Here is a 24,659-nt window from a genome sequence, read left to right on the forward strand (position 1 = left end):
ATGACTGACCCTCCACAACTTCAACCATCTTCCTTAGTGTCAGGTATGACTCTAACGAGTGGAGTGTTTGCCCCCTGATACTCAATGGTTCCAATTTTGCCAGGGCTCCTTGATGCCATACTCAGTCGAATGTGGTCTTGATGTCAAGGGCTGTCACTCCCACCTCTGGAATTCAGCTCTTTTGTTCATGTTTGAACCAAAACTGTAATGAGTGACCCTGGGGGAACCCAAACTGGGTGTCTTGATAGCACTGTTACTGACACCTTCCATCACTTTCCTGATGATGGAGAGGAGACTGATTGGGTGGTATTTGGCTGGGTTGTCCTGCTTTTTGTGTACAGGACATACCTGAGCAATTTTCCACATTGCTGGGTAGATGCCAGTGTTATAACTGGACTGGAAGAGCTTGGCTAGGGGAGCAGCAATTTCTGGAGCATACGTCTTTAGAGCTATTGCCGGAATGTTATCAGGGCCCGTTGCCTTTACACTATGCAGTGCCTCCAGTCATTTCTTGTTTTCATGTGGAGTGAATCGAATTGGCTGGAGGCTGGTATCTGTGATGCTGGGAACCACTGAAGGAGCCCGAGATGGATCATCCATCGGCACTTCTGACTGAAAATTATTGCAAATGCATCAGCCTTATCTTTTGCACTGATGTGCTGGGCTCCTCCATCACTGAGAATTGGGGTATTTGTGGAGCTTCTTCCTCCAGTGAGTTGTTTAATTGTCCATCATATTCCCAACTGGATGTGGAAGGACTGCAGAGCTTAAATCTGATGCGTTGGTTGAGTGATCAAAGAACTCTATCTATCACTTGCTGTTTATGCCATTTGGCTTGCAAGTAGTCCTGGTTGGTAGCTTCGGCAGGTTGACACCTCATTTTCAGGTGTGCCTGATGCTGCTCCTGACGTGCCCTCCTGCACTTTCTATTGAACCAGGGTTGATCCCCTGGGTTGATGGTTATGGTTGAGAGGGGAGGGGGGAATATGCCAGACCATGAGGTTACAGATTATGCTGGAGTACACTTCTGCTGCTGTTGATGGCCCACAGCACCTCATGGATGCCTAGTCTTGGGCTACTAGATTGGTTCGAAGTTTGTCCCATTTAGCACAGTGATAGTGTCACACAACACGATGGAGGTTATTCTCAATGTGAAATCGGGACTTCGTCTCCACAAGGTGTGGTGTTTACTCTTACCGATACTGTTATGGACAGATACATCTGTAGCCGGCAGATTGGTAAAGATGAGGTCAAGTATGTTTTTTCCTCTCGTTGCTTCATTCTTCACCTGCTGCAGACACAGTCTAGCAGTTTTCTCCTTTAGGACCTGACCAGCTTGTTCAGTAGTGCTGCTGCCGAGCCACTCTTGGTGGTGGGACATTGAAATCCCCCACCCAGAGGACATGTTGTGCCCTTTGTCACCCTCAGTGCTTCCTGCAAGTGTTGTTCAACATGGAGGAAACTGATTCATCAGCCGAAGGAGGACGGTATGCGGTAACCAGTAAGAGGTTTCTTTGCCCATGTTTAACCTGAAGCCAAGAGACATCATGGGATCCATAGTCGATGTCAAGGGCTCCCAGGACAACACTCTCCTGACTGAATGCCACTGTGCTGGCCCCTCTGGTCTGTGCTGCCGGGGGGGACATGACATATCCAGGGATGGTAATGGTGGTGTCTGGGATGTTATCTGTAAGGTATGATTCCATGGATTAATGGTTATCAATCGACCTTTAATTCCAGGTTTTTAAAAATTGAATTCAAATTCCATCATCTGCCCTGGTGGGATTCGAACCCAGGTCCCCAGAACATTATTCTGGGTTTCTGGATTAATAGTTGAGCTATAATACGACGAGGCCATCATCTCCCCTTCAGTGCTGTGCTGACAGAGCATCAGTGCTGAGGGAGCACCACACTGTTGGAGGGTCAGTGTTGAGAGAGCGCCACACTGTCAGTGGGTCAGTGCTGAGGGAGTGCTGCACTATTGGAGGGTCAGTGTTGAGGGAGTGCTGCACTGTTGGAGGGTCAGTGCTGAGGGAGTGCTGCACTGTCGGAGAGTCAATGCTGAGAGAGTGCTGCACTGTTGGGGGTCAGTGCTGAGGGAGTGCTGCACTATTGGGGGTCAGTGCTGACAGAGTGCTGCACTGTTGGACAGTCAGTGCTGAGGAAGTGCTGCACTGTCGGAGGGTCAGTGCTGAGGGAGTGCTGCACTGTCAGAGGGTCAGTGCTGAGGGAGTGTTGCACTGTTGGAGGTCAATGCTGAGGAAGTGCTGCACTGTCGGAGGGTCAGTGCTGAGGGAGTGCAGCACTGTCGGAGGGTCAGTGCTGAGGGAATGCTGCACTGTCGGAGAGTCAGTGCTGAGGGAACGCCATACTGTCAGTGGGTCAGTGCTGAGGGAGTGCTGCACTGTTGGAGGGTCAGTGCTGAGGGAGTGCTGCACTGTCAGAGGGTCAGTGCTGAGGGAGTGCTGCACTGTTGGAGGTCAATGCTGAGGAAGTGCTGCACTGTCGGAGGGTCAGTGCTGAGGGAGTGCAGCACTGTCGGAGGGTCAGTGCTGAGGGAATGCTGCACTGTCGGAGAGTCAGTGCTGAGGGAACGCCATACTGTCAGTGGGTCAGTGCTGAGGGAGTGCTGCACTGTTGGAGGGTCAGTGCTGAGGGAGTGCTGCACTGTCGGAGAGTCAATGCTGAGAGAGTGCTGCACTGTTGGGGGTCAGTGCTGAGGGAGTGCTGCACTGTCGGAGAGTCAATGCTGAGAGAGTGCTGCACTGTTGGAGGGTCAGTGCTGAGGGAGTGCTGCACTGTCGAGGGTCGGTATTGAGGGAGCATTGCACTGATGGAGAGTCAGTGCTGAGGGAGAGTTGCACTGTCACAAGGTCAATACTAAAGGAATGCTGCACTGTCGGATGGTCATTGCTGAGAGTGTGGCGTGCTGTTGGAAGTTCAGTGCTGTGTTTATCAAAGTGTGCTATATAAATGCAAGTGTTTCTCCCTGTTTCAGGGGACAGTGAGCAGGGGCCTGGCTGCCTGTTGGGATTGAGCAGTGAATTGGATTCACTGCTGGATGGGTTCCTGCTGCTACTGAGCCAAAGTGGGAAAGTAACCTTTACCGGGGAAAATGTCCATCGATACCTAGGACTGACACAGGTAAAGCAAGCCTGGGTAAGGTGAGGGCACGGTGTGGGTTCATGATATGGGGGAACAGTGTAGGGCTAAGGGAGAGGGGGCAGTGTGAGGGAGGGTGAGGGGGAATGTGAGGGGGGCAGGGTGAGGGGGCATGATCGGGGAAGGCTGTGGGAGAAAGACAGGGTGAGGGGCAAGATGAGGAGGCAGCATTTGTAGGTGAGAATGGGATTAGTGAACCGGATGAATTTTATGAGAATTCATGACAGTTTGATGGTCCCCATCACTGAGACGACTCTTAATCCCTATGTCCCTGAACATCAGTCTGGTCCTCAGTATGACTCCTGCAGTCCTACAGTAATGAGAACCTGGGAGGGGTAGAGGATGGGGGTCTTGGGGGGATGGGTGGTGAACTTGGGGGAGGCAATAGAGTGATAGGAGTTCTGGAAGAGCTATGGGGTTCATATTAGGGACATGTTTGGGACTGACAGAAGATAAGAGGCCGTGGGTATGGACTGGGGATGTGGAAGCAGACACAATGAATATCAGATGGTGATACAGATAAGAGGAACTCATTATTCAGAATTAAGAAGGCATGGCTTTTCACTGTGATCAGAAGTTGGTGTAATTTAGGATGTGTCTGTTTCTGAAACAGCTGGAGCTGATGGGACAGAATATTTTTGATTTCGTTCATCCCTATGACCAGAGGGAACTTCAGGAAGCTCTGATGTTTAAACAAGGTGAGAATAATCTGGCCAAACCCATATAAAATGAGGTGCGCCACACTGTCAGAGAACCAGTGCTTAGGGAGCACTGCACTATCAGACGGTCAATGCTTAGAAGTGCCACACTGTCAGAGGCTCAGGGCTGAGGGAGTGCCACACTGTCACAGGGTCAGCGCTTAGGGAGCACTGCACTGTCAGAGGGTCAGTGCTTAGGGAGTGCAGCACTGTCAGAGGGGCAGTGCTGAGGGAGTCACAGGGTCAGCGCTTAGGGAGCACTGCACTGTCAGAGGGTCAGTGCTTAGGGAGTGCAGCACTGTCAAAGGGGCAGTGCTGAGGGAGTGCCACACTGTCAGAGGTTCAGTGCTTAGGGAGTGCAGCACTGTCAGAGGGTCAGCACTGAAGGAGTGCAGCACTGTGAGAGGGTCAGCACTTAGGGAGTACCGCACTGTCAGAGGGTCAGTGCTTAGGGAGTGCCGCACTGTCAGACGGTCAGTGCTTAGGGAGCACTGCACTGTTAGATGATCAGTGCTTAGGGAGCACCACACTGTCAGAGAGTCAGTGTTTAGGGAATGCAGCACTGACAGAGGCTCAGCGCTGATGGAGAACCGCACTGTCAGAGGTTCAGCGCTTAGGGAGCACCGCACTGTCAGAGGGTCAGTGCTTAGGGAGTGCAGCACTGTCAGAGGGTCAATGGTCAGCGAGCACTGCTTGTCAGAGGATCAGCGCTTAGAGAGTGCCACACTGTCAGAGGGTCTGCGCTTAGGGAACACCACACTGTCAGAGATCAAGCTGTGTCACCTTTCCTGCTGACTTGGAGACATACTGCTATACGTAATTCCCCTGAATATAACCTCAGAAGATCTGTTCCTCACTGTCCCCTGCACTAACACTATTCCGGTCCATATATAGGTACTTAATGTTTCCCATTATAATTACTCCATGGTGGTTACACCTGTCTCTGTAATTTCCTTTCAGATTTGTTCCTGTACATCCTTCCCACTAGTTGTTCGTCTCTAGATTACACTGAGCAATGTAACTACATTCTTCTTATTCCCTAGCTCTAAGCAAATTGATTCTGTAGTTGAATCCTCGAAAACATCCTCTTCCTCAAGTACTCAACACTTTCTTTATCCAAAAACATCATTCCTCCTCCTTTCTCTTTACTCGCCCATCTTTTTGAGCACCTGGCGACCAGGAATATGAACTCCCAGACCAGTCTCTGTTATTGTCACAGCATCATAATCCCACAGGACAATCTGTGCCTGTAACTCCCCCATCGTTTCTGCGCGTTTACATGTATACAGTTGAACTCTGATGGAGGTTTCAAAACAAAAATCTGAATTAAGAATCTATTACTTATTGTTGAAAAAACCCATTTGGTTCACTAATGTCCTTCAGGAAGGAAACTACCATTCTTCTCTGGTCTGGCCCACATGTGACTCCAAACCTCAGCAATTTGGTTGACTCTTAACTGTCCTCTAGGCAATTAGGGATGAAAAATAAATATTGGCCTAGCCTGCATCACCCAAATTCCCATAAACGAATAGGAAAAGGAAATTACTTTTTCCCTTACTCTTGACTTTACCTATTCACTTACTATTCTCTGTTCTAGTGTTATCATTTCATTTCTTGCTACCTGCTATTACTGTCTAATATTACTGCCCACACCCATGGAAAGTTAGTTTAAACTCTCCTCAATGGTACTAGCTAAATGCCGCATAAGGAACTCAGTCCCAGTTCTTTACAGATACCATCTGTCCAGACTCTACAGGCACCATCTCCACCAGAACCAGTCCCAGTGTTCCAGAAAAGAAATCCCTCCCATTTTTTCAGCTATAGCTTCTTCTGTCTTATCCTTCTATTCCTGTACTCACTTATTCCTGACACCAGGAGTCATCTGGGGATTACTGCTTCAGAAGCTCCACTTGTCAATTTTCTACATAGCTCCCTAAATTCCACATCCTCATTTCAACCTATGTTATTAATACCAATGTGGGCCACAATCTCCAACAGCTCCCCCTCACCCAGAAGAGTGTCCTGTAGCCACTCAGTGACATCCAGGACTATAGAGACAACAACCCATCCTGAATTCATGTTGGCAACCACTAATAGTCCTGACTGTTTCATATGTTTATAACTGAGTTAATAAATCAAAGTTTCCAGGAGCGCTGATCCAGAAAAACAGACTGTAAAATTAAATCTGTTCAATTTCATGATTCCTGGGCTGCCTCTAGAAAATGAACCTGAACATTGCCAGAATATGGTAATAACACAAATAGCGTCCTTCAGAGAGAAGGCAACTTGGCTGTGTCATTTACCCTTCCCCAACAGTATATAGTGAGCAATTCACCATAGGAACTTATCGGGGAGAAATTACCAGAAATTGTGACATAGAGTCATAGAGATGTACAGCATGGAAACAGACCCTTTGGTCCAACCCGTCCATGTCTACCAGATATCCCAACCCAATCTAGTCCCACCTGCCAGCAACCAGTCCATATCCCTCCAAACCCTCCCTATATACCCATCCAAATGCCTCTTAAATGTTGCAATTGTACCGGCCTCCACCACTTCCTTGGGCAGCTCATTCCATACCCGTACCACCCTCTGTGTGAATAAGTTGCCCCTTAGGTCTCATTTATATCTTTCCCCTCTCACGCTAAACCTATGCCCTCTAGTTCTGGACTCCCCAATCCCAGGGAAAAGACTTTGCCTATTTATCCTATCCATACCCCTCATAATTGTGTAATCCTCTATAAGGTCACCCCTCAGTCTCCGACATTCCAGGGAAAACAGCCCGAGCCTATTCAGCCTCTCCCTGTAGCTCAGATCCTCCAGCCCTGGCAACATCCTTGTAAATCTTTTCTGAACCCTTTCAAGTTTCACAACATCTTTCCGATAGGAAGGAGATCAATATTCCAACAGTGGCCTAACCAATGTCCTGTACAGCTGCAACATGACCTCCCAACCCCTGTACTCAATATTCTAACCAATAAAGGAAAGCAAACCAAATGCCTTCTTCACTACCCTATCTACTTGTGACTCCACTTTCAAGGAGCTATGAACCTGCACTCCAAGGTCTCTTTGTTCAGCAACACTCCCTAGGACCTTACCATTAAGTGTATGAGTCCTGCTAAGATTTGCTTTCCCAAAATGTGGCACCTCGCATTTATCTGAATTAAACTCCATCTGCCACTTCTCAGCCCATTGGCCCATCTGGTCAAGATTCTGTTGTAATCTGAGGTAACCCTGTTCGCTTACTGGTTTTGTGAAATGAATAGAGTGGCTAATCCACCATGTCGTCATTCACTAGAAAGATTATTTCAAAATCTGCCTTTTTTGCCCCAACAGTGGATGATCAGAAAACTAATCGAAGAGAATCACGTGATTTCTTCATTCGGGTCAAGTGCACTGTCACCAATGACAGCAAGATGGTGAATTTGAGATTAGCGTCTTGGAAGGTGCGAACAGCAAAACCCGAGATCCAAAAAAAGAAACAATGTATTGGGGCTCAAAAAGCAACAGGATATACAGCCACATTGTCTAACTCCATGGCACTATCTAGTATTCCCTCTGTTCTCACTCCCGTATGTGTACATGTGTGCTGTGCAAGCCTCCCATAGTTGAATAGTCCATCACCATTTGTAATTGATATTCGCTGCAGGGGAATTAAAGGTTGACAAGTTTCTTTAGCCCAAATATTCACTCATCTTTGCCAAGAAACAGATAGGTAAAATTTAGCTTAGGTTCTCAATTTCCAATGGTCCCTCTTTAATTCTGCCTCTCTCCCTCCTCTCTGCCCCTCATTCTCCTCTTTGCCTGTCTCTCTGTTCCCCCTTTTTGCCTCTCATCTTTCTGCTTCTCTCTCTTCCTCCTCTCTACCGCTGTTAATTTTCCTCCAGATCAATACCAGCATCTCTCTCTCCACCATCAGCCCTCACCAGTTCCAAGCCTGCAGTTGTCAACACATTCACAGAAGTAATGGCCAGTTCAGAGGTTCAAAGGGAAAAGTCTAAGGTGGGATGAGACTCTTTTATTACGGCAAGTCATTTGGGGAAGGGCAGCAGTGGCAAAGAGGAGGTCATGGAAAGAGGGACTGGGAGAAGGGTTGGGAGGGAAGGAGACATCATGAGCTGGTCAACAACGGATTGGGGGCAGGAGGTAGAAAGAGATCTGGAGCAGGGCCTCAGATGGAAACAGCAAGACAAGTGACAAGCAGAACTAGGCAATGTCAGGGGGAGAGGGGGTGTCATTATCTGGGTAGGGGAGAGCTGGGGAGAGGCCAGAAGAGATCAAAGGAGGGGATTGCTGGGCAGGGGAGCTAGAAAGGAAGATGATGAGGTTGTGGCAGCTGGGCAGGGGGAGCTGGGGAGATTTAATCAGTAAGCTGGATGAATTCCTGTGCTTTCCTTTTCTATTTCAGGTGCTGCACTGCAGTGGGTTTATCTGGACTCCCCAGGGTAACAGGCATGTGGATACCAGACCCTATCTGATCCTTATCTGTGATCCCATTCCCTTCCCTCTCAATCTCGAGCCATCAGCAAAAGGTCAAAGTTTCCTCACCTATCACAGCTTGGACATGAAATTCATCTACTGTGATAGCAGGTCAGTCTCAGTTCAGCACCAACAATAGCCTTACAACATATTTGCTCTGAACCTTCAATACCTCTAACTCCGGATGTAGGTTTGCTCGCTGAGCTGGAAGGTTCATTTTCAGACATTTCATCACCATACTAAGTAACATCATCAGTGAGCCTCTGGAAGAAGCATTGGTGGTGTAGCCCACTTTCTATTTATATGTTTAGGTTTCCGTGGGTTGGTGATGTCATTTCCTGTGGTGATGTAATTTCCTGTTCTTTTTCTCAGGGCATAGTTGATGGGGTCTAACTCAATGTGTTTGTTGATAGAGTTCCAGTTGGAGTGCCATGCTTCCAGGAATTCTCGTGCATGTGTCCGTTTGGCTTGTCCTAGGATGGATGTTTGTCCCAGTCGAAGAGGTGTCCTTCCTCATCCATATGTAAAGTTGCTAGTGAGAGAGGGTCATGTCATTTTGTGGCTAGTTGATGTTCATGTATCGTGGTGGCTAGTTCTGCCTGTTTGTCCGATGTAGTGTTTGTTACAGTTCTTGCACAGTATTTTGTAAATGACATTAGTTTTGTTTGTTGTCTGTCTGAAAACAAACCTTCCAGCTCAGCCAGCTAACCTACATCTAGAACCTCAACTTGAGCTACAAATCTCAAAACTCGCTAACCTCTAACTCTCAACTGAACAGCACTTGCTCACCCCTGAATTTCCCAAACCTCCTCAGAAACCCCTCTGATTCATTTCCCCTCAAACTCGCAGTTACTTTTTATTAATTGATAGCTTGTGGAAATCGCTGGCTGGGCCTGCATTTATTGGTTGTCTTTGAGAAGATGGTGGTGAGCTGCCTTCTCAAACCACTACAGCCCATGGTTTTGCCATGTATCTGTCGTCTATGTCAGTCTAGATGGAAGTGGTTGCAGGTTTGAAATGTGCCAACTTTAATGAGTCATTGTGGTGCATCTTGTAGATGGTACACACTGCTCCCCATGTGTTTTAGTAGTGGAGAGGGTGGATGTTGAAGGCAGTGGATGGGGTAACAATAAGGATTGCATTATTCTGGATTGTGTTATCTTCCTTCAGTATTGTTGAAGCTGGTGTCATTCAATAATCCAGGAGACTTAGTGAGTTGCTGCAATGTGTTTCTGGTCAATGATAACCCCCCTCCCCCAGGATGTTGATCATGGGGTTACCAGTAACTGTAATGCTGTTGAATATCAAGGGGAGATGCTAACATTCCTTTTATTGGGGATGGTGACTGCCTCTGCCTCACACTGAGGTTGCACATATGTTACAGTTCACTTATCAAAGCAAGCCTGGGGGTGGTCCAGATCTTTCTGTATGGGCTCTGAATCTCCCTCTGTACCGGTGTGGCTATGTATGTCTATAAAAGCCTCTCCCTCTCCTCCTTCTCCCTTTGTCCCCTTCTCTCTACATCTCAAATACTGTTTCGGTGGTAGCAAGATATTTTGATCATGAACTCTGGGTCACTGAGACTCCACTCCACTGGCTTAAATGTTGATGCCAATAAGATTCTGCTGTTTTGTAACAGAGTTAAAGATCTGATTGGCTTTGATGCAGACCAACTGGTCGGCCACTCCATCTACAGCTTCATTCACACACTTGACCTGAGTCACATCTGGAAAAGGCACTTCAGCTGTAAGTAAATCACTACCAAATAAACACTGGATAAGCGTCTGCTGGACAATCACTAATCCTCCATTTGTACAGCTGAAGGTAGTTTCAGAATGAGACATTAGGAAATGGGAAGTTTAAAAAAATAGAAAACACAAAATTGCTAAAAAGGAAGCTCTGTTGATCATCTGGAGTGTGGGAGTGATGGGTTGATGGGTTTGTGATTTTAAAAATGTTTTTACAGAACTGTATTGGTGCAGTGGTAATGTTCCTATCTCTGAGCCAAACAGCTTGGTTCAAGTCCCACCTGTTACAAAGGTGTGTAATAACATGTCTAATAACAAGTTGACTCAAAAATATCTAGAAAATGGAAAGTCCCAAACATGTGGTGAGTTCAGAACTGAGGCTCAGAGCAGTGTCTGGGATTATAGGGTGAGGTGATTGTCCCCTCCTCCAGTGAGTTATTTAATTGTCCACTGCCATTCACGACTGGATGTCGCAGGACTGCAAACCTTAGTTCTGATCCATTGGTTGTGGTATTGGCTAGCTCTGAATTTCACTTGCTGCTTATGCTGTTTGGCACATAAACAGTCCTGGTTGGTAGCTTCACCAAGTTGACATCTCATTTTTAGGTATGCCTGGTGCTGCTCCTGGCGTGCTGACCAGCACTCGCCATTGATCCAGGGTTGATCCCCTGGCTCGATAGTATTGATTGAATGGGGAAATGCCAGGCCATGAGATTGCAGATTGTGTTGGAGTATAATTCTGCTGCTGTTGATGGCCCACAGTGCCTCGTGGATCTCCAGCCTTGAATTGCTGGATCTGTATAAAGTCTGCTCCATTTAGGATAGTGATATTGCTATACAACATGATGGAGGGTATTCTTAATGCAAAGACAGGACTTCCTTACCACAAATAATGTGTGGTGGTCACTCTTACCAATGCTGTTATGGCTAGACACTAATTTGCCTGCTGCAGATGTAAGGATGAGGTCAAGTATGCTTTTCCCTTTTGTTGGTTCCCTCATCACATGCTGCAGATATCATCTAGTAGCTATGTCTTTAGGACCAGACCAGCTCGATCAGTTGTGCCAAGCCTCTTTTGGTGAAATGCCCCACCCAGAGGATATTCGGGTCCTTGCCACTCTCAGTGCTTCCTCCAAGTGCTGTTCAACATGAAGGAGTATTTTGTCATCAGCCGAGGGAGGGTGGTATATGGTAATCCGCAGGAGGTTTCCCTGTCCATGTTTAATCTGAAGCCATGAGAATTCATGGGGCTCGGAGTCAATATTGGGGCAACTCCCTCCCAGCTGTATACCACTGTGCTACCACCTCCTGCCAGTTTGACAGACCATACCCAAGGTTGTTAATGGTGTTGTCTAGGAATTGCCTCTAAAGTTTGATTCCGTATGACTATGTCAGGCTGCTGCTTGACTAGTCTGTCAGACAGCTATCCCAATGTTGGCACTAGCCCCAGCTGATAGTCAGGAATATTTTGCAGGGTCAACAGGACTCTGTTTGCCATTGCAAATTCTGGTGCCTTGGTCAATGCCAGCTGGTCCAAGTGGTTTCATTTCTTTCAGACTTTTTAGCAAATGGTACAACTGAGTGTCTTGCTCAACCATTTCAGACGGCAGTTCAGAGTCAACCACATTGTTGTAGGTCAGAAGTTGTATTTAGTCTGTACAGGTAAGGAATTGATGATGCTGAAAATGTGTTGCTGGAAAGGCGCAGCAAGTCAGGCAGCATCCAAGGAGCAGCAGAATCGACGTTTCAGGCATGAGCCCTTCCTCACTTTCTCCTAGAGGAATTGATGATGGTTTTTTGGTCATCATTAGACTTTTAATTCTGGATTTTTAAAATGCAAATTCTACCATCTGCTATTGTCAGGATAGAAACTGTGTTCCCAGAGCATTTTCGGGGTTTCTGGATTACTAGTCCAGAGATAATATGCCATCAGTTTCCTTGAATTTTGTCCAACCATCAGCGAGCATCCTCATTTCTGACCTTATGAAGATAGGAGGGTCGGTGATGAAGAACTGAAGATGGTTGGGCCTAACACACTACTCAACAACCTGCAGTGATATCCAAGGACTGAGTTGACTGACCTCTAACAACCGTCTTCCCTTGTGCCTGCTTAATATTCCAACCAGCAGAAAGTTTTCCCCTTGGTTCTCACTAACTCCTGTTGTGCTAGAGTTTATTAATGCCACACTTGGTTAAATGCTGCCTTGATGCTTTCAGTTCTCCTTTGGAGTTCAGCTCTTCTGTCCACGTTTTGACCAAAGCTGTAATAAATGGAGTGTCTCTGGCAGAATCCAAACTACGTGTCAGTGAGCAGGTTATTGCTGAGCAAGTGTGACATTCCATCACTTTGCTCATGATTGAGAGTAGACAGACAGGCAGCGATTTGATGGACAGAATTGTCCTGTATATTTACAGATGGTTGTCCCCTTTGTTTCCTGGCAGTGTTGAAGATGGGTCAGATATCCAGTGGGTTATACAGAATGCTGCACTACTTCGGGGGTTACATCTGGGTGCAAACAGAAGCGACTTTGGTCTATGAGAACCAGAATACACGATCACCTTTTGTCATCTGCAATAATTATATATTGAGGTAAAATTAACATGTCTATATCCCACTAAATAGAAATGTCTTTCCTCTATTTCCCCTTCTCAATTCCCAGCCATGCTGTCAAATAAAGCATTTAATAATGAGAGGTTGGGAGTTAGTAAATAGAATCATACCGCACAGAAACAGACCATCAGCCCAATTCAATCATGCCAATCAGATTTCCTAAACTGAACTAGTGCCATTTGCCTGGGTTTGGTCCATATCCCTCTAAACCTTTCCTATTCATGTACCTGTCCAAATGGCTTTTAAAAATTGTAATTGTACCTGTCTCTACCACTTTCGCTGGAAAATCATTCCATATACACACCACCTTGTGTGAAAAAGTTGCCCTTCACATTCCTTTCAAATCTTTCTCCGTTCAACCTTAAACATATGCCCTCTACTTTTGAACTCCCCTATCTGGGGAAAAGATCTTGGCTATTCACCTCATGTATGATCCACATAATCTTATAAATCTCAAAAAGGTCATCCCTTAGCCTCCTATGCTACAGGGAAACAAGTCCTGGCCTATCCTGCCTCTCCTTTAACTGAAACCCTCCAGTTTCAGTAACATCCTTGTAAATCCTTTTTTGCACCTTTTCCAGTTTAATAACATCCTTCCAATAGCAGGACGACCAGAATTGTATGCAATACTCCAAATGTGACTTCCCAATGCCTTTTACAGCCATCACATGATGTCCCAACTTCTAAACTCATTGCTCTGACTGACGAAGGCAAGCGTGTCAAACGCCTTCTTCATCAGCCTGTCAAACTGTGACACCACTTTCAAGAAAATATGTACTCCTAAGTCTCTCTACTCAACATCACCCCCAAGAGCCCCAGCATCCTCACTTCTGATCTTATGAAGATAGGAAGGTTGCTGATGAAGAACTGAAGACGGTTGGGCCTAGGACACTACCCAACAACCTGCAGTGATATCCCAGGACTGAGAAGACTGACCTCTAACAACCATCTTCCTTTGTGCCAGGTTAAGATTTCAACCAGCAGAAAGTTTTCCCCTTCATTCTCACTGATTCCTGTTGTGCTAGGGTTCATTAATGCCACACTTGGTTAAATGCTGCCTTGATGCTCACAGTTCTCCTTTGGAGTTCAGCTCTTCTGTGCACATTTTGACCAAAGCTGTAATAAATGGAGCGTCCCTGGCAGAATCCAAACTAAGTGTCAGTGAGCAGATTATTAACTATGCAAGTCCTATCCTGGTTTGTCTTCCCAAAATGCAACACCGCACATTTATCTGCATTAACTCCATCTGCTAGTCCTCAGTCCACTTGCCCAGTTGATCAAGATCACATTGTATTCTTCGGTAACTTCTTCACTGTTCGCCATAACATCACTTTGGTGTCATCTGCAAATTTACTAACCAAGCTTCCTATATTCTCATTCAAAATGTTTTACATAAATGATGAACAACAGTGGACCCTGCACTAGTTCTTGCGGCACACCTCTGGTCACAGGCCTCCAGTAGATAAAACAACCTTCTACCACCACTGTCTGTCTCCTACCGTCAAGCCAGTTTTGTATCCAATTGACTAGCTCTCCCTGGATTATGTGATCTAACTTTACGAACCTGTCTACCATGTGGAACTTTGTCGAAGGCTTTGCTAAAGTCTACCTAGACATTGTGTACTGCTCTGTCTTCATCTATTTCCTTGGTCACTTCTTCAAAAAACTCAATCAGGTTTCTGAGACACAATTTCACACACATAAAGCCAAGCTGACTATCCCTAGTCCTTGCCTTTGCAGATGCACGGAGATCCTGCGTCTCAGAATCCCCTCCAAAAACTTACCCACCACTGATCTCAGGATCACTGGTCTGTAGTTCTTTGCATAGGGGTGAGTAGGTTCAATTGTATGGGCATGGGATTAACAATATAGAAATTGGGGTTGTAATAGGGGTGTTATTAATGGGGTTTAAAGGTTAATGATATGGAGTAGGGCTTAATGGTGAGGGGATCAATTATTGATGGGAACTGGGGTTAATAATGGAGAAACTGGGATTAATGATGGAGACTGGGGATTAAAAGTGGAGGAGCAAGAATTTATAGAATCACAGAATCCCTATTGTGTGGAAGCACGCCATTTGGCCTATCAAATCCATACTGACCATCCAAACAGCAACCCACCCTGACCCACCTCTGTACCCTATAACCCTACATTTTGCATAGTTAATCAACCTGGCCTGCACATCCCTGATTACAATGGGGGAATTTAACATGGTCAATCCACTTAACCTGTGCATCTTTGTACTGTGGGGAGGGAACCCATACAGACACAGGGAAAATGTGCAATCTCCACACAAACAGTTGCCGGGGGTGGACTCAAACCTAGGTTCCAGGCAGCAGTGCTAACCACTGAGCCACCATGGTGGGGAGTTGGGGTTTATGATGCAGCACAAGGGGTTAAGAACCCAAGAAATAGGAGCAGGAGCAAAGCACTTGGCTGCTTAAACCTGCTCTGCCTTTTCTGAGATCAAGGCAGATTTACTCAAGCCTCAACTTTTCTTTTGTGTCAGCTCAGTTTAACACTCAACTCACAAACGTTTCCACCTCTACCTAAAATAGTTTCAATGATCTAGCCTCTATAATCTTCTGAGGTAAAGAATTCCACATATTCACTACCTTCTGGTAGAAACAGCCAGTTTGGAGGGCTACAAGAGTCAATGAAGATCATCGTTAGTCAAGCTGTTAACTCGAGACTGATCAATTACAATCACTTTTTAACCATCTGTTATGGTGGTATTTGAACCATGATCTCTAGATCTCCACTCTGGATCTCTGGAATACTGGTTCAGTGACATTATCATGACACCACCGCCACCTCTAATGATGAGGCTTAAAGAACAAAGAACAATATAGTACAGGACAGGCCCTTCACCAATACATTTTGCCCCTCCATACTAAAACTTATCACTTACAGGATCTGCATCCCTCTATTCCCTTCCTATTTATGTATTCATCCAGATGCTTCTTGAATGCTGCTATTGTGTCTGCTTTTACCACCTCCTCTGGCAGTGCGTTTGTGTGAAAAACTTACACTTAAACATCCACCCATTGATCCTGTTTCCCTTGGTAAGTGACTTGTCTACCCTGGGAAAACGTCTCATATTTCTCACTCTATCCATGCTATGCACATTCTTATAAACTTCTATCAGGTCGCCCCTCAACCTGCTGTATTCCAGTGAAAACAAACCCAATTTATCCAACCTTTCTTCATAGCTAAAATTCCCCTTACCAGGCAACACATGGTAAACCTTTTCTGTACCTTCTCCAAAGCATCTACATCTTTTTGGTAATGTGGTGTCCAGAACTGTATGCAATATTCCAAGTCTGGCTTGAATAAAATTCTGTAAAGCTGCAGCATTAATTGTTTATCCTTATACTCAATGCTCCTTCCAACGAAGGCAAGCATGCCATAGACCTTTTGTACTACCTTATCTACCTGCACTGCCACCTTCGGTGATCTGTAGATTTGCACACCTAGATTCCTTTGCATATCAATACTCCTAAGGGTTCTGCCATTCACTGTATAATTTCCACCTGTACTTCACCTTGCAAAATGCATCACCTCACATTTGTCCAGATTAAACACTTTTGTCCAGATTTCTACTTATGCCTCCAACTGATCTATATACTCTGACAATTCTCCTCACAACCTACAACTCCGCCAATCCTTGTATCGTCCGCAAGCTCACAAATTAAACCAGCTACATTTTCCTCCAAATCATTTATGTGGATCATGAACAGTGGAGGTCCTATCACTGATCTTGGTGGAACACCACTAATCATAGTCTTCCATTCTGAAAAGCGTCCTTCCGCCACTACCCCCTGTCTCCTATGACTTAGCCAGTTCTGCATCCATCTTGTCAGCTCACCCCTGAGACTATGTGACCTCACCTATTGTAACTGTCTGCTGTGAGGGACCTTGTCAAAGTCCATGTAGATAGCATCAACTACTTTTCCTTCATCAATCATCTTGATCACCTCCTCAAAAAACTCGATCAAGTTATTGAGTCCCGACCTCCCCCACATAACCACACTGTCTATCGTTAATTGGTCCATTTGCTTCGAAATGCATATAGGTTTTGTTCCTGAGAATCTTTTCCAAGAATTTCCCTACCACCGATGTGATGTTCATAGGCCTGTAATTTCCAGGATTATCCCTGCTACCCTTCTTAAACAGTGGGACAACATTGGCTATTCACCACTCCTCTGAGACCTCACCAGTGGCCAAAGAGGATATAAAGCTGTCTGTCAATGCTGCAGCAATTTGTTCTCTTCTTTTCCTCAATATTCTGGAATAGATCCCATCAGGACATTGGCGGGGGTGGGGGGAGCTTCAGCATTGAATAATGGAGGAACCACGGTTAATGATCAGGAAGAGGGCTTAGTGATAGAGGAAATGGGGTTAATGCAGGATTCACATTTTGAGGAAGGGGAGGTAATCTTATTGAGACCTGCAAAATACTTTTAAGATTTAGCCAGGGTAGATGCTGGTGAAGTATATCCCCTGGTTAGGGAGTGTAGAACAAGGAAACACAATTTCAAAACAAGAGGACACTTTGGACTAAGATAAGGAGATTTTTTTAATGCAGAGTTGTATATTTTTGCAATACCCCAGAGGTCTGTGAAGTTTAGTCACTGAGTATGTTTAAAGTGGAGATTAACATTGTTCTAAATACCAGAGACATAAAGTGGAAATAGCATGGAGGAAAAGATATCAAAGTAGATATTTAACATTATCATACTGAATGACAGAGCAGGTTTGATGGGCAAGGCCTACTCCTGTTCACATGTTCCAAGCTGAAAATTGACAATTTGTACTCCCTTTACAGTAGGCCTGAGCAAGAAGAGATACTATTCTCCATTGAGCAGACTAAATCTGACACAGGAGGAAGGGGACTTCCTACAGCCACAGTGTTACCCAGGGATGCTAAATGTGCTCACATAGGACCAAGTCACAGACTGGAGCAGCAAGGCCATCAACCACGTGAAGTCAGCAAAACTGAAGCTCTCGAAGTTGGAATCACAGGTAAGGAGGTGTCAGTGGGACAAAGAACAGTCTCGTGTGCATTGATCTTTCACAGGCATTTCTCACAATCAGACTCAAGTGTGGTGTTGGAAAAGCACAGTCAGTTAGGCAGCATCCAGGAGCAGGAGAGTCAACGTTTCAAGCATAATGACTGACACATTCCTGATGAAGAGCTTATACTCGAAACATCAACTCTCCTGCTCCTGGGATGCTGCCTGACTGTCTGTGCTTTTCCAACACCACACTCTCGTCTCCTATCTCCAGGATCTGCAGTCCCCACTTTCTCCCAATTGCTCACAATTAATCAACTTCACTCGTGATAGGCAACAACCATTCCAACAAGCCAATCTAACCATTGCCCTTTGACATTCAATGGTACTACCATCACTGAATCTTCCACTATCACCATCCTGGGGGCTACTATTGATCAGAAACTAAACTGGATCAGCCATATAGAGTGGCTACAAGAGCACCTCTGAGTAAAGATTGGTAATTTCTGTGGTTAGGGTGAGTTAGAGTTTGGATCAGGGTTAGTGATTAAGGTCAGGAGAATTTGGGAAAGTGGGAAGTCTGGTTAGGGCTAAGGAACAGGGTTAAAGATTGGGAAGAGCTGAATTTGGGGCAGCCAGGTTTGGGTGATCATAGTTAGAATTAGGACTAAGGTTCTAGAGTTGGGGGTTAGGAGGAGTCAGCATTTGGGTTACAATTGGGGGTTTGGGAAACAACATTAGGTATTAAGATTTTGGGTTTTAACTTTAGAATTAGGGTTTAGAGATAAGGTTCGGGGTTGGGTGGAGATGAAGTTAAGATTTAGGAAGAAACAGTTGTAAATAGGATGAGGGTAATATTTAATGACTGGGAGGGCTGGGATTAGTTTAAGGGATTGGGCAGTAGGGTTAGGCCTAGCGGATGCATTAATTGCAATAGACATTGGAAGGAGTTAGATTAAGGTTTGAGTTGAGGTTTGGGTTTGGTGTTTAGAGTATCAGGACTTTGGCAGAGTTGGAATTTTTGAAAATTGATTTCTGGGATGTGGACATCAAAGCAAGGCCAGTGTTTGATGACTGTCCCTAGTCCCCAGAGGTACAAAGAAGGTGGTGATGATCTGCATTCTTGAACTGCTGCAGTCCATGTCTGGTAGGTTGACCCACAATGCTGTTAGGGAGATTGTTCCAGGATTTTGACCCAGTGACACTGAAGAAATAATGATATATTTCCAAGTCAGGTTGGTGCGTGGAACTTGTTCCCATGTATCTGCTGTACTTGTGGTGATTGTGGGTTTAAAAGGTGCTGTCTAAGGAGCTTTGGTAAGTTATTGTGGTGTATCTTGTAGATGGTATACTCTGCTGCCTCTATGCACTAATAGTGGAGGGTTTGGATGTTTGCGGATGTGATACCAATCAAGTGGGCTGCTTTGACATGGATGGTGTCAAGTTTGTTGAGTGTCGTTGGAGCTGCACTCATCCAGACAGGTGGGGAGTATTATCTCACAGTTCTGACTTGTGCCTTTTCATGGTGGACAGGCTTTGGAGAGTCAGCAGGTTGAGTTATTTGCTGCAGGATTCCTAGCCTGTGACCTGCTCTTTTGGCTGCAGTATTTATATGGTTAGGTCAGCTCAGTTCTGGTTAATTGTAATATTAAGGATGTTGACAGAGGAGCATTCAGTGGTGGGAAAAGCTTTCAATGTTAGACTCAGGCTTGGTTTTAGGCTTTGTGAATTGGGATTTGGGAAGTTAAATGTAAGTTTGGGATTAGGGGCTGGGAGGACTCTGGGTTAAGGGTAGTGAGGCATCAGGTCTGCATTAAGATTGGTGTTAGTTTTTGTTTGGAGTTGGGTCTGCTGTTAATTGCAGTATTTCTTGTTCAGGGATGCAATGGTCTTATCAACATCACAACATTCAACATCCACTTTTGTCAACCAATGCTGTGCCCTGGTCCCAAAGGAGAATTGAGAATTCTCGACTGCTGGGCCTTGCGAGTGGAGCTGCCCTGACTAACCCCACATTAACTTCCTTTAGAAACATGACCCTTAGACCGAGCACCTTGTTCTCAGCAGCCAGCAGTAGCAACCTAACTGAGGTAAGTCAAAGCTTGTAGTCCTTCAAAGAATTTATCTGACAAGGAAGGGTTTGGGGATGTGGCTTGAGAAGTTCAGGGAGAAGCTGAAAGGATACAGCATAAATCTCTCAGAGCCCCTGATGCTGATCAGTGGCCAACGAGTTGCCCAATCAATATCCGACTAAGTACTGGTAACAGTTGGATAGTGGTACTTAGCAAGGTCAAACTGCCTGCCAGTGAGGACTCAGATGAGGAGCAAAAGGACTTGACATCACAATGAAACTGAGCACCTCTTGGGCAGATCATGAGTTACTACTAGAGGATCAAGAATGCACTGTTAAGAGGGTGGAGGCAGGTTCAAAAGATACATTTAAAAGGGAATTGGATGGTAATTTGAAAAGGAAGGAAGTACAGAGTGTTATGAAGATGTGAGTGAACTATACCTTTTAAGAAAGTTAAAAGCTAGCAGTGACACTACAGTGTTCTCAATAAGACACAATGTAATAGGTGCTCCAGCTAACGGGGTAGCCGGTTGCCTGGAAATGACAAAAAACAGATTTGAATTAGGCTAATCAGTTTAAATTATACCCTGAAAAATACCAAACTCCAATCAAGTTTGAATTGAGTATGTTGACAATCTGAAAAGCCAATGACATAATCCGATGCTTTGAGGATATAAGACCGGGGAAAATTGAACAGTTGGGAGGAGAACTGCCAAACTACCTGTATGTAAACAAACTGCCTGAAAAATAGCTCTCTTAAAAGTACCTTTATTGATTAGTAAACTGGGAAGCAGAAATCCCCAAGAAGAAAAGAAGACACAGGAAGGTCCAAATTGAAGAACCAAAAGCTACCTGGTTTTGAGAAAAGTTTTTTTTGTAAATCTTAATTGGGAGTTTTGTCAGACTAGTATTATAGAAGGGAAAGCAAACAATAGGTTAGAGTAAGGATTTGTGAATCATTGTTGGTTAATTAGTCTCTGTGATACTTTAAGAAATAAAGTTGTTAATTTTTACTTTAAATAGTTCTTGGCCACTTGAATTTTTACAGATTACTGCATGGGATAACTCTTTTCTGTCTTGCTGGTTTTACATTAAGGAGTATTTACCTCATGTCATAACCACAGAGCAAGACAGGAAAATGGCATTAAGTGAGATGCTGATTTGGAGAGCAGCCACAGAGATAATGGACTGAATGGTCTACTTCTACACTGTAACAATTGTGTGTTTGAGAGATTCCGCACTCAAGAATGCTAGATCCAGGAACTCTCAGGGAAACCCATTACCATCAGCAGGTCAGGACTGAACAGAGCTCCAGTGAGGTGGCTAATGTGGATCCATGAGCTTGGTTGGGTATCAGAGTCAGTGCAGTGCCTGAAGCACTTGAGGCTCAGAATTGAGACGAGTTAACAAAACCCCTTGTGCAGGTTCTGCCCTCACGAGATGTGTTTTCTTCTGACTGTAGGAATGGTTTGCTGATCACAATCTTGAGAATTTGGCCCCATTTATTCCAATGGAGGATGAAGAATTTCAAATGATTCCTGTGGAGAATTCGTGGCTCCGAGCTGTCCCAGGATATCAGACCCTACGTCACAGGGGCAACTGTGAGACTGCCAGGTAGAGCAAACCCTAGCAGCATCTAGACTCACAGCCGATACCCCAGGAACACCTAGATGGCCAGCTGATATCCCAGCAGCACCTAGACTCCTAGCCCAAGACCCAGCAGTACCTAGACTCCCAGCTGATACTCCAGGAACATTCACCTCTCAGCCGATACCCCAGAACACCCATCTCCCAACCCAAGACCCCAGCATCACCTAGACTCCCAACCCGAGATCCAGGAACACCCATCTCTCAGCCCAAGACCCCAGGAGGATCCAGTCCCTCAACCCAAGACTCAGCAGCACCTTATGCCTTCTTGATCTTGATACTCTTTAGAGAGGGAACAGCTTCTCCCAATCTACTCCATCCAGCCAGCTCATGATTTTGAAACCCTTTATCAAATCTCCTCTCATGCTTCTTCCTAATGTCATCAATCCATCCTCACAAGTGAACTTTCTCAATCAGAACCATTCTTCTAAATCGCTTCTGCATTCTTTCCTATGCATTCACATCTTTCCTATAAGATGGAGACCACAATTATACACAATACTGCAGTTGAGATTCTAACAAGTATCTTAAACAAGTTCAACATCACCTCCTTCCTCTTGTAGTCTCTGCTCCTATTAATAAAGCCGAGAAACACTGTGTGCTTATGAGCTGCTTTCTCTACCTGTCCAGTCACCTTCAATGATCTATGCAGAAATACAGTCAGGTCCCTCTGCTCCTGCACCCACTTTAGAATTGTACCCTCTATTTTATATTGTCTTTCAATGTTCTTCCATCCAAAGCGAATACTTCACACTTTTCTGAATTGAACTTCATCTACCACTTCTCTGTCCATTCCACCAACCTGTCAATTTCTTATTGGAGTTCCATACTGACCTCCTCACAGTTTTCAGTTCTTCCAAGTTTCATATAATCTGCAAACTTTGAAACTGTCTCTAGCATACCAAGAGCTTGTCCTATCATGGACCCATCATCACTCGTATCCAGATTCAGTCCTACCTTGTGACCAAGTTACAGCCCTGAGTGTTCTGACCAATGGTCACAGGGGATATTATGCAATGTTGGAGGTGCCAGCATTCATTGTTATTTTGGGGAGCTGCTGGTGTGTTAATGGCTGTGACAGTGTTGGTAACATGCAGGTTGTGTCTCTGGTTACTGACATTGGTCCCTCTTGCAGGTTCTCTTCGAGCAGTGTCTGTGAGCTGAGCCTCCGCCGTGGCATCAAGAGGAACCATCAGACCGATTTGACCTGTGACTTGGCAGTGGTGAGTTGCAGGAAAAGGTTGAACTGAGCCCTCGTTGCAATAAGAAGCTATGTTGTGTGTGATGGGGATATTGTCGTGGGAAATTTACTCTGTATCAATCCCTTTGCTGTCCCTGTCCTGGGAATGTTTGAGGGGACAGTGTAGAGAGATCTTTACTCTATATTTAACATGGTGCTGTCCCTGTCCTGGGAATGTCTGATAGGGACAGTGTATGGAGAGCTTTACTCCATATCTAACCCTCTGCTTTTCATATCCTGGGAGTATTTGATGGGGACAATGTAGGGGAAGGTTTACTCTATATCTAACCCTGTGCTGTACCTGTCCTGGGAGTGTTTGATGGGAAAAGTGTCGAGGGAAGTTTACTCTGTATCCAATTCAGCACTGTCATTGACCTTGGATTGTTTGATGGGAACAGTGTTAAGAGAGCTTTGTATGATATCTAACACTGTTTTGAACCTGGATGTTATGTTTCAGTGCCTATGCAAGGATGATTGTTGTGATGCTGAATGGCAGGGTGCCTTTCAGCAGAAGAGATTGAAGGCTTTGAATGCATTGGATACAGAGGAGCAAAGCTGCCACAGAGAGAATCTCAGCCTGTGGGACTGGAGAACAGGTAGGGGAAACAAAGCTCAGAATTTCATGGCTACCTGTTTTTGGAAATGCAATTCTTTTGTCCTGTTGATCACTCAGGCAGCCAATTGGTTCACCACATGGAGGCTCACTGCCCAATCTCCATTAGATCCACATTCACAAATGGATTTCCAGCTGTTTGGAAGACTGAGTAAGCAGTGATTAGGGATTGGAAATCTTATGGAGTTCTACATAATCTCCATCTACCCACCAAAAAGACATGCAGACAAAGTGGTTAAGAAGGCATATGGAACACTTTTCCTTTATTAGTTGAGGTGTGGAGTTTAAGAAATGGGAGACTTTGGTGGAACTGTATAAAAAGTTACTAAGGCCACAACTACAGTATTGCATACAGTTCTCGAACCCACATTATAGGAGGGATGTGATAGCACTGGGGAGCATACAGAGGAGCTTTTTTCAGGATATTGCCTGGACTGGAGAATATCAGTTATGAAATTGAGCAGACTGAGATTGTTTTCCTTGGGACAGAGGAGATATAAAAAGTACATGATTAAAATGTGTAAGGTTAAGAGGGATATAGATAGGGTAAACAGAAAAAAACTTTCCCCTTGATGAAGGGATCAATGATCAGGGAACATAGTTTGAAAGTAAGGAGAGGAGGTTCAAGGACATGTAAGGAAAGTGTCGGGAATCTGGAACTCTCTGTCTGCAAAGCTGGTAAAAAACCTTCCAACATTTAAGAAGTACAAGGTATTCTGCATGTGTCCTCAACGTGGACTCATTGTGACACGATTGACAAATTGGGGACACTATCTGTAAAGCCCGTGAACTTTTAAAACATGTGTTGGCTGTAACACAATTTCATCGCCAACACTTTAAGCACTGTTTGTAAAGCACAATTTTTCTATAACATGCAGTTGCATAAGAACGCAACCATCGTGTTTTAGAAGAACTGACTGTATTTTGATTTGCACTTGGGATGCCAAGGTATACAAGGCTATGGACAGTGCTGGAAAATCGAATTAGAATGACTAGGTGATTGTTTTCGACAAGCACAGACAGCTTGGGCTGAAGGGCCCTTTTCTCTGCCGTAGACGTATGACTGCATGTCTTTTGGTGGGCAATTGGAGTAGTGGTGGCAATATCTGAAGGTCTTGAAATTACAGATTGTCCAGTTTTCTTGCTTTAAAGATGCTTCTGACTTTGCTTCCTCTAGATCTGTCCAGCTGCCTGCAGGGGTCGTGCTCTTCACTCAAGGTGTTACCAATTCTCAGTCCCATTGACTGTGAGGTCAATGCTCCACTCCATGGGGCAAGGCTCCTTCACGGGACTGACCTGCTGCAGGTTCTGGATCAGGCCACCTTTTACCAGGAGAGCAAGGATTTACCAAACCCCAGCCACAGGAAGTGAGTGG

At 45.1% G+C, this 24,659-nt stretch overlaps 1 protein-coding gene across 1 annotated transcript; it reads left to right on the forward strand.

The window, feature by feature from the left end:
* Positions 1–24,655, forward strand: LOC132836160 (endothelial PAS domain-containing protein 1-like). Its single transcript, XM_060855488.1, has 13 exons — positions 1–43; positions 2,999–3,144; positions 3,776–3,860; positions 7,197–7,306; positions 8,269–8,450; positions 9,979–10,085; positions 12,530–12,677; positions 17,527–17,723; positions 19,592–19,803; positions 21,247–21,398; positions 22,567–22,654; positions 23,129–23,267; positions 24,462–24,655. Exons 1-13 carry the CDS (start codon positions 1–3, stop codon positions 24,653–24,655), a joined length of 1,803 nt encoding a protein of 600 aa, XP_060711471.1.
* Positions 24,656–24,659: the final 4 nt, after the last annotated feature.

This window comes from Hemiscyllium ocellatum, chromosome 46, assembly GCF_020745735.1.
Source record: "Hemiscyllium ocellatum isolate sHemOce1 chromosome 46, sHemOce1.pat.X.cur, whole genome shotgun sequence".
NCBI lineage: Eukaryota > Metazoa > Chordata > Chondrichthyes > Orectolobiformes > Hemiscylliidae > Hemiscyllium > Hemiscyllium ocellatum.

Bases quoted from the DNA above. Each gene is read 5' to 3' on its own strand.
- LOC132836160 (XM_060855488.1), top strand. From the start codon at position 1: ATGACTGACCCTCCACAACTTCAACCATCTTCCTTAGTGTCAG. The intron at 44-2,998 runs GTATGACTCTAA...TCCCTGTTTCAG, and splicing joins ACCATCTTCCTTAGTGTCAG to GGGACAGTGAGCAGGGGCCT. The intron at 10,086-12,529 runs GTAAGTAAATCA...GTTTCCTGGCAG, and splicing joins CTGGAAAAGGCACTTCAGCT to TGTTGAAGATGGGTCAGATA.